The following is a 20,286-nucleotide window of genomic DNA, read 5'->3' as shown; positions in this document are numbered from 1 at the left end:
CTGGGTCAGTCAATTTCATTGAGAATCAGGTTTGGATGCAAGAGCTGCGAATATATTTAACTGCTCTGCGCATCTCCCAGTTTATCACTCTAGGAATCCGAGCCAAGATCTACAATGCTGTGTCCCAGTCTGGGACATTATTCAAAATCCATCCGACAACAGGAATACTTACTTTAAAAACCAGTAATGTAGTTGCCTTTGTATTTAACTTCTTAAGGAGTAGTTATAATAACTTAATATATTACTAATGTTGTCCTCCCATGATATGTATTCACGCTACATCTGCAAGCAGCTATTTGTGTAATATCAACAGCCAGTTTGCTTGAGTAGTATCTCTAAGTTTTACCCCTCGAGACTTTTACAGCCACTTGACATTAATAATGCTGTCATTTATGTCACTGTAACACGTAGAGGTTTGTGGACACACTGTGTGAAAGAAATCCTATAAATACAGTTTCTTCTCTCTCCATCACATTGATATCCCATATGGAATAAGGACAAATTTGCAATGCAAATGCCCATGGAACTGTGGAGTAAGATCTACATGATATTCATACATTTGTCATTTGAATAGAAATGGAGAGAAAATATTTATCATTGAAACTTTCTGACTCCTGTTGGAGTCATGTCATTTTCTTGATCAGTGGTACAGTCAGGAAGTGAATACCATGGGGTACTACCAATTAATGTTTTGTTGACATAAATCCTTCAGCAAAAGTGAAAACAGAAAGTTTTGTCATATTTATCAGCATATGTCATGCATAGCTAGAGGAAGAACAGAATCTTTATTATTAATTGAAAAGAAAAAAAAAAAAAAAGCTGAAATTAAAATCTAGTATATAATCTCCACAGCATTACACCAACTGCTTCACCAATTTTTTTTCTCCTGCTGGGAAAAGGTGGTACCTTAAGTGATTTTTTTAAATGTTTTCCTACATAAAATATTGTTATTCTTTACATACCTGATGTCAAAGACTGGACTTCTAAAGTTCAGTGAGTGATATAAAATATCAGGTTTTCAATGGAAAGATGGAAAATATATCAAGACCTTTCTATTTTTATGCTTGTGGGAAAAGGCAAACTGAAATACAAACTTTGTAAAGCGATCCAGTGTATTCATATGACAATAACAGTCCTTTACCTTCACACCCTCCTGGCCTGTCTCTCTAATGTTGAACTCTCTTGTAAGGAAATATTTGGATAAGAAGGGAAGAATTCTATTTCTTGAAAGTATGAAGTTGGTAATGATATTTAATTATATCTAGAGCTTGAGGATTCTGTTATGAGCAAAAGCATAAGGAGATAGTGCACATTGTTCAGGATGCAGAAAATTCTAGTAGTATAGCAACTTGAAGTTTTTGAATGACATTAGTGTGAAAAAAAGCAACATTTAAAAGTACATGAGACATAAACTGAAAAATAGTATATTGCTTGGAGCTTCGAAAATACTTTGCTAAATTGGAAAAGTTATCCCAACATATACAGTTTGGTGTTGTACAGCTGACTGAAGATATTGTTTTAATTTAGATTTTATGGAGAAAGTGTAGTTCTGTTGTCTTACTTATTGGAGTATTTCTGAATTTTATTACTTGATGTAGAAATTGTTGGTTTGATCTATAATAATTTGGTTGCATATTGTTGATTAATGTGTTGTTTGGTTAACTGTATTTCTAATACTTTAGATAATAAGTGTTGTTCTGGGAGATTTTAACCTGATGGGAAATTGAACCAGATTACTCTAATGCAGGCCAGGGAATTTCAAATAATGAATGATATTTTTCCAAACAGATGTCTTTTAGAGCGAAAAACCTGTTCTCCTCAAAAGATTGTGCCAGTCTTACTGCAACACTCTTTGCCATATGCATGCTGAGTAGTGTATGTTGCACAAATACCTGCATTTCCAGTGGGTGAGATTTGGCTGCTGCAGGAGATGCTGGAGTCTCCTGCTTGGGGTTCAGCTGATCTCTGCTGTTTTTTCATTGAGAAGAGCAGCTCTTGTCAGCTGCTGGTACATTTTACCTGTTCCATCTCTTTTCTATGATGGTGTAGAAGGACTGGCTGCTGCTCTCTCTCGCTGAGAAAATTTTCAGTCTATGATACAGTTTTCTCAGACCTCAGTGAACCTGCTAGAGTATGTTAAGTCAGAATTCATCAACTAGAGCATTAGGGCACAAAAAGCATGTTTTCCTTGGAGGGAACACTTAACATAACAATTTTCCTAACATTTCTGAACTCTAAAAAGAGTTTTCTTATTGATAATTTTGTGCAAAGCTAACAATTCGGTTATTTTGATACTCTTTTTAAGACTTCTCTGATCAAATTCATGTCAAATTTATGATAAACATTTTGTCTCAGGGTGAGAGGTTAATGCACTTCTCAGATATTTCTCAGCTGTGGATAAGTAAGTAACTGATGGCAGCTGAGAAAACTCTGTGGGCCCTGTCTTCTAACACTACTGGTGAAGTTTGCAGTGTGGTTCATATCTGTCTCTTCATCATAGTAGTTCATCTTCAAGGAGATGTCAAACAGAACCCTGGCTCTCAGTGCCCTTGGTCTTCAGTCCACATGGAAACCCTTCAGTCCAGTTGTCTGCTGCCAGGTGGTGTAATCCTTAGAAACTCTGGCGGCTGTGTAAGAGTTACCAAGTAAGCTTTCTCTCCTCACCTTTCCTTTCTTGAGCCTTCAGAATCTGGTCCCAGAGCAGCTCGTTGTCAGTCTACTGCTGAAAGTCTTCCTCAAGCCTCCCTGGCCTGTCATTCAAATCCCCCTGTCTGGGCTGCAGAGCTTTTATCACAGGGTTGCCAGCTACTTGGTCTCAGCCTGAGAAATGTCTGCTCATTAAACCCTTGCAATTCCTTTGTGTGGCTTTTAAACTCAGCTGAACATCACAGTGTCAAGGTTAAATGCAACAGACAAGTCTGCAAGAAAATCTGATTTACAGAAGCAGACTCCTTTAAATTACAGGATGCTTTCCCCATCCTGTGTGAGCACCAACACAGGTTTCCATTTTAATATAACTCTTGTAGGCTGTATGGGAGTATTCACAGAAGGTATGTACTTGATTCAAATTGTTGCTGTTGTTTGATGGGCCTGTTAGATGATGCTGCTATGGACCAGGATTCCTGCATAGGTTGATTCCTCAGACACTACAGGTATACGGGATCTGATTTCCCAGGAGCAAGCCATGGATCCTCTGTTTTCTTCATGATCTGTCCTTTTTGCTAGTGATTGGAGTAGTACCAGTTTGAGGATCATCGTGGTGACCCAAAAGAATTGGTTTAGTGAAAAATGTGATTCAGTTCTCTTTTCTTGCAAAATCTTCAACTATTCTGATCTTATCCAAAGGACTGAAACCATAGAAGGTGAAAAGCTGTTTAGTTTTCTGGTTCTTGTTATACCTGCCACTTTTGAATCAATAAAATATTCTCAGACTTGGTAAGGAACATATATTTATCACATCACTAAGTTATTTTTTCCTCACTGTGGAACTCCGGAGCCCAGCAAGAATTGTGTGAGGTTGTAGCTGGTTTAGAAGGAAAATTCAAATAGAAAAACTGTTACCTTTTATGCCAGTAGTGTTGGGACACCATTAATAAAATCCTATTCTTTGAAGAATTTGTAAAACTGTGGTCCTTTTCAGAGTTTTAAAGCACAGTTACTGGTGGGTATTTTGTTGTTTTGGTGTTGGTTGGTTGTTTTTTTTTTTGGTGGGTTTTGTTGTTGTTTTTGTTTGGTTGCTTGGTTGGCTTCTTGTTTGGAGGTTTTTGTGTGAGGTTGGTTTGGTTTGTTTATCTTAATGCAGTTGATTTTGTAGGCTGGCTAATACTCCAGAAATCAATATCAGATAAAAGACTGATTGGTTAAAGGTTTGTCAAAAATATCGTAACTTCAGCTTTGGTATTTCTTCTGGTGGAAATTATTTATTGTCATCCCCTTTCAAGCAAATACCTTCACACTAGTTTAGTCTTTCCCCTGTTGGCCCCAGTTTTGCTGACTTTACACCTTTATTGGTATTTGTGATATACTTGTTCCAGTAATTTCTCGGTTGGTCAGCAATTGTGTTACAGTAATGCTTGTCTTGTTATATATATAACATTTCTCATTTTTGCCATTTTTCATGTTTTTATCTTGTTAGTGTTGAGCTGGCCTTCTGCATGTGTATCTTATTGCTTATTTTATACTGTAGCATTCATAGAGGAGCCTCAATGTGAGTTTATTCTGACCTGCAAAAAGACCAAGCTCTAGTTCTGTTTGTGAACAACTCAGGGATGTATATTGTCATATTCTTCAAAAAAAGCTAGAATTAACTTGGGATAGAATTCAATAATTCATTTACTCTCTGTTATGAGAGCTGCTGGAATTTTTACTCAGTTCCTGAATTTTATAGAAATCTGATAACAGGCTCCGTAAGTCAATAGGGATTAATTTGTTGTTTTCAAAACTGACCTTGCTTTCCTAAAATAGGGCAGAAAATGAGCTTTTCTGATTCAAACCATAATCTAAAATCATCCAAATTATATCTGTCTAGATAACCACATCCATTTCACTGAAGCATCCTGTTCTGGTCTCTGCCAGAGATGGGATATGGTATTGTACAGCACCACAAGGGGCTGCAGATTGGACTTAGCATAGGAATTCTTACTTCTTAGTAGGTTACCTACTTAGGTAGTTTCAGAGACAGCAGCAGCTAAACCTTTTGGCAGCTTTAAAAGAGTGGCTGTCCAGAAGAATAGTCATGATGCAGTACCAGATGTGTTTTTGCAAGCATCCACTGTATCTGAAACTTATTAAGACAATAATATTTTTAAAAGATATATAATGTGTAAAAGAACAAGAAATACTTCTAATGGATATCCTTTTAAGCGACTTTTTTTTTTTCTGATTCTACTTTTCTTTCTTCAGGTTATAAACTGCAAAGCAAAGCTAATTCAATTATTTTAACATAAATACTTTATATAAAAACTTCCCCAGGTTCTCAAATATTCTGCTTCAAACACTGCAGGGCTTCTTGTCAAATATGTAGTTTCCCTGGTCCTTTTTATGTGAGGTCGACCTCCGTGGTCATCGTCTGTGCACGAGCTGTCAAACTGTGTACCTCACCGAGGTGCACTGCAGGAACACTACCACAAGCTTTAAACACACCAGTAGCTTTCATCTGCAGTTGTATTTTCTATGTAGTAGAGACACACACATACATGTCACCTTCTGTGAGGTTCAGATTTTTTTATCTTTTCTCTTCTGTAAATATAGAGCCTAATAGCTAATTCTTAAATTCAAACCTATTCTTCCACTGCTGATTTGCTAATATTGATTTTGAAACAGATCCATACAGTTTTCATACCTGAAAAATCCCTAAAATGGCTTTTTAGAATATAGAGTGGTTGTGTTTTATGCAGTCTTTCAGAAGGAGGTGAAAAGTAAAATGTAGTAAATGGAGATAATATTAAAACTATGTCATAAATATGCAGATTGTTAAAAGAAAGCAGTTTTTGGCTTGGTTTTTGAATCCATCTGCCTATTACATTTTTAAAGTTCAAACAGCAAAACTATTCTGATTTAACTATTACATATTTGGCAAGCTTAATAAAAGACAAATCAAAGCTGAATCAGGGGTATTTACAACAACCATAAATTTAATCCAAAGTGGGTACTTAAATGCTCGTATAGTTCTAAATGATGTTCCTTCCAGATGGTGAATTAATGTCATTTTAGCAGGAAGTGAAGTTGCACAAATATGCAGTATTTAGAACACTCACTGATTTAATGTTTCTGTACCCACCAAGGCACAGATGTTGCTTATCATTTTCATGCCAGTTGTCTCTGTCTTTCCAATATGACAAACCGAGGAAGAGAGTTTGCAAGGGCAAAAAGGGGGCTGGGAAGACCTTAACTTAGTAAACCCCAAGTCAGACGTAGATGAATCTTTTCTGTCCTTGACCTGTTTAGCCTCTACAATAAAAACTATGGTGACCTACGTGTGGAATATCTCATTACGATTTGGTTCTGTATTGCCTATATCACCACCATTTAGATTCTAAGCAAAATCCTTGAGCCTGTAGAGCTGTCTTTGATTTACAGCATGCATGCTTTCCTACCACATGCCTCTAAGGCAACGATCAGAGGGGTGGCACAAGACAAATCTGTTGGCTTAAACAAAAAGGAGTTCCTGGTATGTTGGTCCAGCATAAAAATTGAGTTCATTCCTTACTGCAGAATGGCTTACATTTGCCGGGCATGTTTCAAAACATCTCACTTTTCCTTGGGTTTTGCAGCAAGGAGAAGACATCAGAGATTATGTGCTGGGTGCTAAAAGGCTTTTTTGGGGTGCTTCTGGTGAGGCATGTTACTGAAAGAGCTGTATTGTAGATATTGCAGAGGGTAAATTCAAAGTAGATATGAGAAGTAAATGTTTTATGATGAGGATACTGAAATACTGGAACAAGTTACCCAGAGAGTTGGCAGATGCCCCATCCCTGGAAACATTCAAGGCCAGGCTGCACAGGGGTCTGAGCAACCTGATCTGGTTGAAGATGTCCCTGCTCATTGCAGGGCAGTTGGACTAGATGACCTTTGAAGGTCCCTTCCAACCCAAACCATTCTATGATTCTATGATTGTGAAATTGCTGCATATGTAACATGTAAGATTAGGCAGTATTATCTGCTTTGCCAGCTGAAGGCGGAACTAAGGAGGGCGATACGAAGGGCTCGATCATTTCTCTGATTTTCAAACACTGGTGAAGATCAGAGTGCAGGAGGATACATAACAGTTCTGAGATTTATTGTGCTGCATCTCAGCATTGCTACTTGAAACATAGAATCCACAGCTCTCTGTTTACCTCTGCCTCTTCCCCAATTTTGGCAGAGTTTACATGAATGCACTATTACTTTCTCTAGTATTCTATTTTATCTTGGTCGACCATGCAAGATACAGACCTACTGGGACCATGAAGGAAAGTTGTGGGTGCCCCATCCCTGGAAGCGTTCAGGGCCATGTTAAATGGGACTTTGAGCAACCTGGTCTAGTGGAAGGTGTCCCTGCCCATGAAAGTGGGGTGGGAACTATTCGATCTTTAAGGTCCCTTCCAACCCAAACCATTCTACAATTCTGTAATTTCTACATGCTACTTGCCATAATCGGTCACAAACAAGTAGATAGTTTGACCTTATATGTTTATTTATGTGTTGAAGACACATGCATTCTTCAATAGGTGTTCCTCTGTTCACAAAATAATGAAAAAAAGCATTATGAAATAAGAGTACTAGTAATGTGGTAATATTTTAAGGCTTAGTTGGTTAATATAAACTAATTCACAGCACTACAGGATTTTGTCCAACACTTTCCACAGATGACAACAAATATGTGTTTTGCTTCTTTGCCTAGGGACTAAAAGGTGACCCTGGTAGTCCTGGTGTGGCTGGTCCTAAAGGAGAAAAGGTACTTTTTTATTTTTAAAGTTGTAAGTAATGTGAGTGTCTTCAATATTGAACATATTGCCTTAACTACATGTGATAAACACCCACTGCTACCATTTGTGTAGCTTAAGGCTTGAATAATATGAATACAGACTAACAGTAAATATGGAAGACAAGTACTCTTTATCACAAGAAATTATGAAAAGAATTCAGAGCAGAAGCCTAAATTTGATGTTCTAAATTGCTGAGTGACCTGATTTGCTCCCGTGGACCGAACCTGAAGGTCTCACAGCACAGTTCGTACCTCAGAGACCCAATTTTGTGAATGATTTACACACTCAGATGTCTTTACATGTGCGAGCTGTCACACTGAGTTCAGTGGCCACCCTGTGCATGTAAGCTGCAGCTTGTAATTTAACATATGCAAATGTGTTTTGAAGGATTGCTTTTTTAAAGCTGTGATTCATTTATGCAGAGACCTGCCATTTTTTTTCCATTTAACCTGTGGTGCACTGTGTACATCTATGCCATTACTGAAAAAGGATGTTGCATTACTCATATATTTTCATAATCAGAGCATGTTTGATGATTATACTGAATTTACTTCTGCAGTGGTGCATATCCTCTAAAATGCCTAGAGGTTAAAAATGTATAACTAAAGAGACTGTTGATTTATTTACTCTCATGTTTTAACTAGGGAGATGCAGGACCTCCGGGACCAACTGCCTTGAGCGTAAGTACATGTAAAACAAAAACAGATGAAAGAAAATCACTAAGAAATGTTGCAGTTTTTAGCTTATTTGAAATGTAAATACTTTCATTATTAAATTTAAGAGCAAAGTCCCTCTCTTTAAAATGCCTCTACATTTTCTGTATGAATTGTGAAGGAGGGAAAGGGGAATTTCATAAATATAAATAAAATAAATGTATTTAAAACATATTTTGTCCCACCAAATACTAACAAGAATATTGTTGGTTTGTTGTGGGTTTTTTGGGGGGGGGTTGTTTGTTTGTTTGTTGTGAGGTTTTTTTTAATCTGTGTATAGATAGCATAGGCTGGTTGAAAGTGAAAGAATTTGAAAGAATTCAAGTGAAAGAATTCCCTTGTTATTTTTAGTGAAAAGATTTTTCAGTAAAAGCTTGCAAAACTAATCAATGCTTTGTTAGATATTGTAAATATTCTATTGGCAGGTTATTTTATTAAATACTTAGTTATGAATTGAATGCTATCTGTACAACACAGTATTATATATATATAGCATGCATATCTTCAAATTTGACACACAGGATCCTATTTTCAGAAAGTTAAGGATGTGGGGATGCACCCAGCAGCCAGATAGATATGAAGCTGCCACGGCTCATTGCCCTCAGGTCCAGCTGGTCGCGGGGCTGAGCGTGCCTTCCCAATAGGCACACACACCAACACATACAACACATATGGACAGGTCTGGGCACACAGGTCGACACAGATGGACACACTCAGCACTCGCACAAACACAAACTGCACCAACAGCCTCATCCTGTGACCCTCTCTGGCTGATCATGACAATGGTCTGGTACTGGGAAGTATATATGTATAAAATGTACACCCCCTCTGTCTGTCTCTCTCTCCTTCTCTCCCTCTCTCCTCTTCACTCTCTGTCCCCATCCCCTGGGCTTCCAGGTCATTTCACCTTCTTGCTAGCCGGTCCAGCTGGATATTCGCTATTGGTCACACACACATGTACATACCCGTGCTCACTCCATTTGTTGGTACCACAAAGCTCTTTTATGAAACACGTCATATAAGTCTGTTTCCTTGCATTACACAACAATGATGCTGCCCAAAATAAAAAATAAACTGATTTTAGTATTGGCTTAATTATAGTCCTCTTAAATTCTGGTGATTGGATGTGTCTAATAATATTGGAGAATAAAATATGCTTCAGTATGAAGCATCCTCTATCCAGAAAAAAGAAGTTGCAGAATTATTTTCATGCAGAATGAAAAAATTGTTTTTTCAAACACTCACAGAGTTACATGTAATGGTCTTGATGTCTATACAATCTTTTTCTCTTACTTCATGACCAGATATACATAACAAACACAGACTGGAAAGGAAAAAGAAATGTAACATTATAATGATAGAAAATCACTTATGGGATTCTTACTAAAAACAATATTTCAATAATTTAGGGGGTTTTTACGGTTTCTACAATTCTCAGAGGAAAAAAAAAGCAGACAGGTATCTTCCTTCTTCAATGATTACCTGTCTTTCAGCTATCAAGGAAAGACTTCCTGAGTATGGATCTAACAAATTCTTTGTGAGGGTTTTGTACATACCTGTACACCAGAAAAGAGAATTGACCTGCATACTAGTTGTATTCTGGATAGGTGGTGCTGCAGAAATGGCAGAAGCTGTTTTTAATTTCCTTGAAATGATCTGTGCTCCAAGCATGTACAAAGCCTGAAATAGAAACGTCCCCAAAACTCTCCAGGGCAAGTTTTGATACATCAAAGTAATAAATTCTGTCTCAATCAAAGTAATTTTGCTCACAAACTGGAATGAGAAGGCCTCCCATTAAGGGCAGTCCATTTAGGTAAAACCAATTGAGAATGGTGTAAAAGAGTGTGGCAAAAATGGAAACAAAGACAAAAGTTCCCGAATTCCCAGGCTGTAGTTCCACGGCACTGAATAGCTCTTCCCCCAGACTCAGTATTACGAACTACTTCTGCACTATTCATATTACCCATGTAATCCTAAATAAACCTCATAAGAACCATCATTCATAGTCTTATTGAGTATACAGTGTCTTTTCAACTATCTTAATTTCCAAGACTGTAGCAACAAGCAGCTCCATTAGATCTGATGAACATTAAAGGATGTAACCAGAGACCTGTATCATAAAAACAAATTCTAGTCTAAGATTTCAAAATTAAGTTGCCATGCTTTATGGTACATTGTTTTGGATTAGGAAATCTGAATATCCAGTACCTTGATTTTCTGGGGATAAAATAGTACTGTGTTCCAAGATCAGTGTCTGCTTGCTACAGTTCGTATCTGCTGGAGATAAATGGGGACAATTATTCAACTCTTGGATGTACTGTCAAAATGTGTATTGAAAGAGTTAACAGTGAAATATTTTTATTAAACAACCTTGATTCTAGGATTGTTACTGCAATAGATGGATTAGAGTAGATCTTGCTTCAGATAGATTCTTACAGGCCTTGAAGGGATCACTGAAACAGGAATAGGATACTTCTGAAGACACAGGAAAAAGATTTGAGGGTGCTTATTTTCTGTGTGCTATAGGACCACAGAATGGTGCTTTGGAACATTTTTTGTGTAAGTGATGGAAAAATGACTGATAGCATCACTTGGATATGTTAGGCCTCTTCGAATGCTTATAGTTTCACTGTCTTCAGTTGCGGCTATGGACATGTAACTTTTTTGAGAGTCATGCTCAGAGGTTAGTAGTATGATATGAAAGAGCTGCTTTCAAATTGACTGAACTTACTCCTTCTGTCCCTTCAGTGATTCACATTCATAAAATGGACTGTCAAAGAATTACATTTCTTTGATCATAAAATGCTGTGCGGATGTCTCAGTTCAATTGATTCAGGCATAGCAAGATGTCTCTGCATTCACACAACCACTGATGGTTGTTGTCACACTTTTTAAAAGGAAACATTTTAGGAAAGCACACATGAGTCTTCAGAGAGATGTTACTAACTGAGGTACTGAAACTTTTTTTTTGTGTAGCTGCTGAGAGAAAAGACAAGAGTGAGTGTGAAGTGCTTTAGCAGTTTGAAGACAGATTACAAATCTGTGGGAATAGATGGCCCAGCAGGAAAGCTTTTTCTCTCTGCCACTGTAAATAGTCACAAGTTTCTGTTGGCAAGAGCTAAAAGAAGATGAATGACATGAATCGTGGTGGCTTAGGGAAAACCCGGTCTTCAGAGTCGTTCTATTTGTGTGACTTCTGTGTGGCCATGACTCTTAAGATATATAACCATGAAAGAAAGATGTAGTATCTCGCTGTGAATAAGTAGTAGGTCAGATAATATCAAGGTTCATGTGTCACTGAATGACAACTTACTATGTCAGGACCATTCATGCTGTTACAGCCAAAATGTGACATCAGTGTTTCAGTTATGAGCCCTGTTAAAGCCGAGTTCTTAAATGTCCCATTCATTTGGGACTCATGCATAATGTCTTAAATTTATCCGCTTACTTATAGCCATTTTTAGCCTTTGTTAATGTTAAAATGATTTTCCTCTTATCAAAATGCAAAATGAATTATTATGCTGGGAGGCGTAGAGGGGAGAGGAATGCAAGTAATGGCAGTGGCTGTTGGAACAATGTCCAAAATACATTTGGGCAGTGAGGGGCTGAATATTGAAGGGGGCTTGTTTTCACTCAAACTGGACAATTGGGGCTGGGTCATTGACCTTCTGCCCCGGGGGAATTGCATATTGAGACGGGTGGGAAACGATGGCATTACAGAGCTCTGCTGCCCTATGCAGCTCTTCCATTCCTGTGTATTTCCATAGAATACATATGCCAGTGGAATAAGCTGGAGAATGTCTACCATATGCTCTGGTTTCAGTACAAACTAGAGTATTAGCAGTGTTGAACAGGGCCAGAGCATTCTCCCTGTACCCAGACCTGCACCATAATCCTGTCCTTACAGCACAGGGAGCGTAAAGGTGACAAAAGGCTGAGACTGCTTCACTGCAGTCATTCCCAAACAGCTGTTGATAGTCCTTGGTCCACAGAGAGTTGTCCATAGGTAATCTACAGAAGCATGTAACAGTAAATAGTAGAAACTCTTGTTTTTCCAATTGTCTCTGCTGTGAAAGCCTAAAAGGTGTCATATACCCAGTGTCGAAAAGGCTTCAGGCATTCCTGATGTGTTGGAAATCCTGTGTTGCTCAGAAGCATGGTAAGCATGCTCTGCCCTCCAACATGAAAAAATGCAGAAGAGAATGAAAGTATTGGTACTTGGAGAAAAAAAGCTGTATTTTTAACAGTGTTCAACTGACAGGTACAGCCATTACAATCTCTGTAAGGAATAGGGAATACTTGGAGGCAGTATGTATGGCAGAATTCATAAATACCCAACAGCTGTATCAGTGTATCAGGTGGGTGAGCATATTGGCAAACTGAGAAACAGGGGAAATAGTACTGCTGCTTTTTAAGACTCAAAAATGTTTTTATGAGTCTGAAATTGAAATTTCAGAGCTGAGAAAGTGCATTTCTCTGAAAAAAAATGGAGCTCTGCATACTCCTGTTTGATGTCAGTTAACAGAAAATTTCTACCAAAATCCTAAAGTGTGCACACTTAGCAAAACTTCTTACTTGCAGCAATATCAGAGAATTCAGAAAGAAATTGTTTATGCCTGACTATATGTTTCTGCAGTGAGTAGAGATGGGATGAGAATCGCTACCCGTGTGTTTCTGTACTTTTTTTTTAAGGCAGGTATGGAAGTCTTGTTAATAAAGTTTCATCATTCTTGCATGATAAATTAAAGGGAAACAAAGGAACAGCTTTTCAGCACAAAATATGCTAAGCTGTAGAAAGAAATATGCGAAAGAAGTATAGGCTTTATGTAGAATCCTAATGAAATTAGTAATTTCAGTAATTCTAAGTATATTTGTTTGATTCATGCATTATTAATACAAATACATTTTAGTGGCTTAGATTGCCAACTTTGTCATATATGTATGTATTTAGGCACTTTTATTAAGGATGTAAAGTTTTTCTATGTTTCCGTGGAGAGTTAACACTACATAAGCCAAGATATATGTATTTATTTTCTTTTCTCAGTTATGGTAATTTTATGGGAGTAGTCCAAAGTCATGATTGATTCTCATTCTTTCTTTATGCTGTCTTTGATTTCTCTGGTATGTTCTTGCTGAATTGCTCTGTTAGTACTAGATGTCTCTTTTCTTTAGTACTTTCCAAGGGTCTTATGATGCATGCTGGGACTATCTTTTAAACTTTTTGCTCTAGTTATGCCCACTTTATGCAGGGATATGTTTAGTCTTTAAAAGTCTAAGTTTACTGATAAATTGTACTGTAGCTGGGGATCCTTCAGAGAATAAACAGGAGGGATTATACTGCTCCATTGTGCGGTTTTGTCAAAATGTGGAATTTAGCAGCAAAAGCTGGGGACTGTTTCCTGCAGGGGCACAGCTGGTTCTGCAGCTCCTTCACTCTGGTATCCCCAGCTTAAGCCTGTGCGTGCCGTGTCAGAAGAGTGACAGGTGAGGGAAGGTAGCGCAGCCATCTCTTGTAAAATATCTGATAACTATTCCTCTTGACACACGATATACTGCTTTTAGTTCCTGAGGAAAACGAGCGTCCGTCCGTACGTTCCTGCGGAGCTATCCATTTCAGGAGTTATAAAATAGTCATCCAGATGGCACCAAGTGTTTATGCAGAAGTCGAGGCTTAAGTCGGTCACAGACAGAGGTCCCCAAGACTTGCTTACTAAACAGATAGTTGGAATGTTGGCTCCGAGGTCTGGTTAAATCGAGCCAAAGGAAGCTGGCGCACAAGTGCGGCGTGGAGGCGGCTGCGGGAGGAAGCCACAGATTCAGGCCCCGGCAAGCTCCGCCGTCACTTTTGGCTTTCCCTTCCCTAAACAAACATCAGCAACAGATTACACACTTTTCCCCTCAGAGCTTCGGCAGTTATTCATGTAAAGCTAATATTCACTTTCAGCAGTGTTGCCTTGGAATTTCACAAATTCATTTGACTCGGTACTTCAGTCTTAGTGTAATTATTTGGCATATGTTCAGAACTCTGAAGAGGGGGTGTATGTATCCTTGTGTTCTTGCTGTTGTAATTGGCAGCAGTGTTTCAGATGATTCTTCCACATTTTGCTTATCTTGACCTCTGCCCACAGTTCCTTTCTTGTCTCACACTGAAAAAATAAGTCATGTGAATGACTTGTATTACTTAAGAAAGGGACACACACCCTCATTAGTAAGCATCTCAACTAATGCTGTCCTCTCTTTTCATGTAAAGATATAAAGGAGAGCAATTCTAGTTAACAAAAGAAAGTATAGACAGCAGATTATATTTTCATTCTAAATCTCTTCTTATGCATTCCTCTAAGAAAAATCTGAATTTTATCTCCTTGAGCTTTTTAATGGAGGTATATTAATTTAATGAAAATACTGAACTATTCCATTGTTTTGCATCAGATACAGTGGTCTCTAGCTCTCACAGTATAACTTGCAAATATTCTTTAAAAAAATGTTTATTAAGTATGGAAGCAGATCCTATTAAGATTACCCTTTTAGTGAAATATAAGATGTTTTAGCAATTCAGTCTGTTTTTTATGTAGCAATACTGATACTGAAGGCACAAGTGAAGATTGATGTCTTAGCCTCACAGAAAATTTGTTTTTCAAAAATTCAGTCTACTTAAATGGCATGAATGAATTCTTCATTAGAATAATGGTTTGAGAATAGTCCCATATGCAACAGGCATCAGCATAATTTCAAATTACTCATTTTAAATTGTACTCTTTTTTTTTGCTTAGAAGATAAACTCATATCTATTAAAAGTACTTGACTCATAAAACTTCACAGAAGTTCTGTGAAATTGCTCTTCCAATTTTCCTTTGAAATTATTGATCTGACGCGAAGCAGATTTCAAGTTAAGTTACCAGAGAAATGGTACTACAGAAATGACCAAACCCAAAGCATGATGAGATCATTGGGGAATATATTTTCCGTTTGCTTCAGTAATATATTATCAAGAAAATGTAGCCAATCATGTTTTCTGGCAGACTGAAATGGTTCTGATAAATACTATCTCCTTTCCCACTGAAGTAAATGGGCTGGCAGCAGTTTTGAAATCAAAATTGTGGCCTACTCCACTTTGCACTCCCAAGTAAAACTGTATGATTACTGCAGTAGCCATACCAGGCCAAACGTGGAATCCAAGTCTTTCAGCTGCCATCTCAACTTACTTCACTTAAAGATGTGAATGAAACCAGGTCATATTTGGAAATGCTGAAGGTATAGGTATTTGAAATAAGTAGTAATCTATTTTCCCTCAATGAATGGTAATACGATAAGAAACTAGTCATCCATCTGTGATTTTCCTGTGCCATTTTTTCCATTCCGGCAAAATTTTATAACAGTAAGATATGTCTGCAGGGTCTTTGGGTTTCCATGTGCATGGTGATGGGCAGTCTTGTGCACAAGAGGCAGAAACCATCATAATTTGAGATCTCTCCAATTATTTTGAGTATTTTGAGATCTCTCTCTTCCTAACCTTCCGTTTGGGCTTTAAAGTAGGGCAGTGGGATAGTTGCAGCAAGTAAACTAACTCGAAAGATATCTGGGAAACCAGCACTGTAGCCACCTTGAAAGTGGGGAAGGTATTTATGTTTTGGCTCCTTTGCTTCCTGGGGGTAGTAGCCTGTTCTTACATGAGAGGAAGCTGCTTATTTCCCCTCAGTATGGTGCAAACAGACCAAAGAGTAAAATACCCTCAAAATAGGATGGAAGGATCACAGTGACAGTCATGAGCTACAAAGTGGAACTTGCCATCTGGTAACACCTCCAGATAAGTAGATGAATTTAAGACCTGATTGAACTGCATTTTGATATATCCTGTCTGGGGTGCTGAGGCATTTCTTGCATGAGTGCAGCCACAGCAGTACCAGCCACCTCATGAGCAGCATTTGAGTGGCTGGGGAATGCTCTTCAAGTCAGTCAGGCTGCAGCTTTTTACTGTGGTCACACATTGTATTACATCAGGAAATGGAAATCTGTGGTCACTTTTTACTTCACTCTTGATTTGTGTGATTCTGTGCTGCTCTACTTGCAGGTTTTACAGAATAATCATTGTGTATGCAATTCATCATTGTGATTACTTTTCTTCATCGTGGTGAGAACTGTGTGTTGAAGAAGTAGGTCAGGCCCCTGCAGTGGGAATTGCCCAGCAATTCTCTTGTAGAAAGATTTAAGTGTTGATTTTGTTTCAGTAGAGCCATACCTTTCTGTTTATAAACTTATTGTTTACAAATTGCTTCCCTAATTATGTCTATTATAACTGAGTCTTTTTAAAGTAGCAAAGTTTTATCATTATAAAAGCTCGCGTATTCGAATGGTTGAAAAATTACCTTTTCTTACAATACCACAAGGTGTTTTCTGCATACCTAATTTATATTTTGTCTCTATCTTTGCTTGACACGTTTCACTAAGCTACATTTACTTTCTCCCTGCCTAATAGTATTTATTCCATAAAAACTGAGGCCATGTGTTTGCTGGAATTCGTAGTGAGGAAAAAAAATGAGAGTAGTTTTTATATAGAACACAGAAAGCAGTCTGTAAAGGTCTATAATTAAATAAATTTTGCACCTTAATTAGACCTTTCTCATTGTTAGCATTTACGTTTCTAATTTGTCTTGAGAATAATGCTAAATAAATGCTACCATGCTCAGAATCTGTTTCAGCAACAACGTACGAGTGCATAAGTCACCTGTCTAGACTTCTGCTTCAAAAACTATCAGCTATGTTTTGAAGCAACTTTCAGAATACCAAAAATATATTTATTTGTCTAATATTTGTTAAATATGCTTTTGGCATTGGCCATAAGCTTCCAGAGGAAGTAATAGAAATAACAACTTTAAGTGACTTTGCTTTTCCACTTCAGCTGGGACTTTTTGTGCTTGGTGGTGTTTTGGGGTTTTTTTGTTTTAATTCACCAAGAGGTTACAATAAATGTTTTGCTTTTGTTCAGGGTGTGTTCTTAGGCAGTTACTCTGAGCTATTAAATTTCTGAACCAAGTCTCCACTGTGTCTCTGCAGATGCTTGTCATGATGTATCAGACGTTTTAGCATGTTTTTGTACCTGCAAGGTCACATGCCAGGATTTTAGTCCTTCTGCAATATGCAACTTCTGATAGCTACATGCCAGCTAATGCACTTTAAAATGTTAGCTTATGAAATTTAAAACAGCTTAACTGGCTGAACTGTTAGTTGATTTTTCTATCACTTCCAAACACATTTTCCTTCTACCTTCTCAAGTTTCATAATTCTCATTAGCTTTTATCTCTTGCTACTTGCCAAAAATATGAGCTGTTATGAATTAAAATATTAATTCCTACAGATATTTTCAATTATATGCAAGATCTTTTAAAAGCTTACTTATTCTACTGTAGCATTTTTAAATCTGCTCTGGTTTTGCTCTGTTTTCTTGGCTAAACCTTAGTCTGTTTTGATTATCTTTTTGTTTAAGTATCCATGAGCTTGTGGTTCATAGCATGCTTGCTTTTTCTTTATCTAGCTTCACAACCAGCATCTTTTCCCTTGCCAACACTTCCCTTCAGGATTTAACTCTTATAAATTAATTCACAAGTTCCCACTCTTAACTCAATTTTCAAGATTTTGTACAACCCTCTTATGCCTGCCCCTGCTTTGTGTTTTCTCTTTTCTCTTTTCATATGTCTTTTCATATTCATCCTCAGTCATTGCAGCAGATTTTCTAAGCTTCAGATGCACCTGAGCCCATCTCCAGCTTACTGACATATTTTTTCCTCAAGCTACACGGTAATGTTTGACACATTTCCACTTCCTGGAAAGATGGTACGTGTAAAATAGGTTGCCTTCTGACACAAGCATTTTCAATGCAATCAACAGCATATCCCATGAGGCCACATGTACATATACAGTATATATTCTGTCCCTTTCTGTCTACAGTGGTGGAGTCTTTTGGTGGGATCGTTCTACTTACTGTGCTTTCTGTGATATGAAGGAGTGGAGAATCTGATCTTTGCTCTCCAGGGGTAGATCTCCAGAAGTTAAATAGGGATGAGATCTGAGAAGTTTGGTCTGCCTTTCTATGAATATGTACTTCTTTTCTGTGCTGAGCTGTTAGATGTACTGTCAAGTTTCATAGGCATTCAACAGGGGATGTTTTATTCATCCCTTCAGAGAGATTTCACTGTTGAGAACTTTTTCATTCCTCCTGCAGGTTTCTTCTTCACTTGTTTTTCCAGAATCTCGTTCAGTGAATGCCGAACATGGATAACATTGCTTGGTCATTACCAATGCCAAGATATTACAGTTTTACAGCTGTGTCAGTTACCATGGCCCACATTGTCCCACCACTCCTTAAACTGAAGATCCCAATGAAGTTAGCGTGAACTTTTACCTCACTTTCAATGTCAGGATGTGGCTCCTTGTACAGGGTAGTCCTCCCTGCCTAGTTACCAATTGTAAGCTGCTCTCCTCCCTTTCCTTGAAGATAAACCTCCTTATCTGGTTCCTTTTTCTTGACAATAATATTGTAGAGAGAAGAAAAAGAATTAAAGTAGGTCTAGGAAAAAGTGTTGGCTATTAATTATCATTATTGTGCAGTTACATTCTCATGTAATTCTTGTCCCCCTGGAACCTTAATGTACAGTTACATGAGGCAGAGTATTTCCTCTTCCATAAAACAGATGTTACAGGTTCTCATCTCATTCCCCTGCATAAAGCTGTCACTACAAATGAAATATTAACAAAAAAGAACTCCACCTCTTCCTGAATTCCCAGAACTTCCCTACAAAGGTAGAATGTTGCTAACAGTTGAACAGGCATAATTGTCTGCAAATGTCCATACCAACTTGAGCAAAAGGGAGAGTAGGTTTGCAGAGTTCATGGTCACATACTGCTTTATGAGTTTGTGCCTGTATAACCTGTGGTTAACTCTCTGTGATTTATTTATTGGACACAACATTTTCATGCATATTCTAGATCCATAAACTTTTGGGAAAAGATGGAAGTGGCATGCATCAGTTTTGTAGAAAAACCTAAATCTTAGCTTCTTTACATTATGAACTGAAGTGAAAGGAGAAATATCCTATAATGGAGTAATGTCTGAGATACTCTTCTAGCATTAGTGTTTGAAATTAGAGAAAACATAGGATTAGAAAAACTCTAGAACTGACTACTTTTATTTAAAATTGAAGGCAGACTTCATGCTAATCACATCAAGATATATGAGCTAGCAGCTTTGGCATGCCCATTTACTCTCTCAAGATCATCTTGGGAATTAGAGATTGCAAATGAACTTTTAAAATTAATTTCTGGAAATCTGGACACTTTTCAATACATGATTCTTAGGTGGTCTCAGTTTACCCTTACTAGGGCAATAAATATGTGTAATTGATTCTAAATAAGTTCAGAGATTGACCCAAGATATACCTTAAGTTGAACTAACACCTGAGTCTGAGTAATTTAAATGGTTAAGAATTTAATATTTTAATATTTCAAACTATTAAATAAACATGAGATGTTTAATTTGTGATACGCTGTAAGAATATACATCACATTCAAGATGTTTTTTACTTATACAAAGTAGAACTCTTCAGTGCTTTTTGCTGATTACATTGAAACTCTTTTCATATTTCTTGTTGCTATAATGGAATTTAGATAACTTCCTCAAAGTAATTTTTAAAAAAAATGTTTTCCAAGGTGACTCATAAAATAAAGAGTGGGGAGGGGTGGGGGAAGGTAGGGCACTGTTTTAAGTACAGAGCTGTTATTTGAAGGCTTTATGATTATATCATACGTTAATCAGATATAAAGTTAAAGCCCCAAAGCTTGGGAAACAGTCTGTGGTTCTGACTGCAGAGGCAGCTCCTTGCACAGAGTTCAGAGGGAAGGCTCCAAAGTCGAGGGTATATTCAAAACACACAAAGCTGTGGCTGGTCAGGAGAGAGGACGAGAGAGGAGTGAGTGGTTCTGAGGGCTTGGAAAAGCCGAGCCAGGCACGCAGAGGAAACTGCACAGGGCTGGTTCTTACAATACAGTGAGCGTTAAGGCCACCTGCTATATTTAGTCCCCTCTCACTCCCCTCCCTTCCCTTCCCCTCCCCCGTC

General features: G+C 37.7%; 1 protein-coding gene across 1 annotated transcript in view; it reads left to right on the top strand.

Annotated features, from left to right (window-relative positions):
• Positions 1-20,286, top strand: part of COL19A1 (collagen type XIX alpha 1 chain) — a gene marked incomplete at both ends in the record, with an annotated part of 187,590 nt that overhangs the window by 89,041 nt on the left and 78,263 nt on the right. Inside the window, 2 exons of the mRNA XM_082048168.1 lie at positions 7,382-7,435; positions 8,111-8,146. Of these exons, the coding sequence (XP_081904294.1) occupies positions 7,382-7,435; positions 8,111-8,146 (90 nt within the window). The remainder of the gene's footprint in view (positions 1-7,381; positions 7,436-8,110; positions 8,147-20,286) is intronic.

This window comes from Streptopelia decaocto, assembly GCF_964273445.1.
Source record: "Streptopelia decaocto genome assembly, chromosome: 3".
Taxonomy (NCBI): Eukaryota; Metazoa; Chordata; class Aves; order Columbiformes; family Columbidae; genus Streptopelia; species Streptopelia decaocto.
This window is presented reverse-complemented; position numbering and strand designations above follow the sequence as displayed.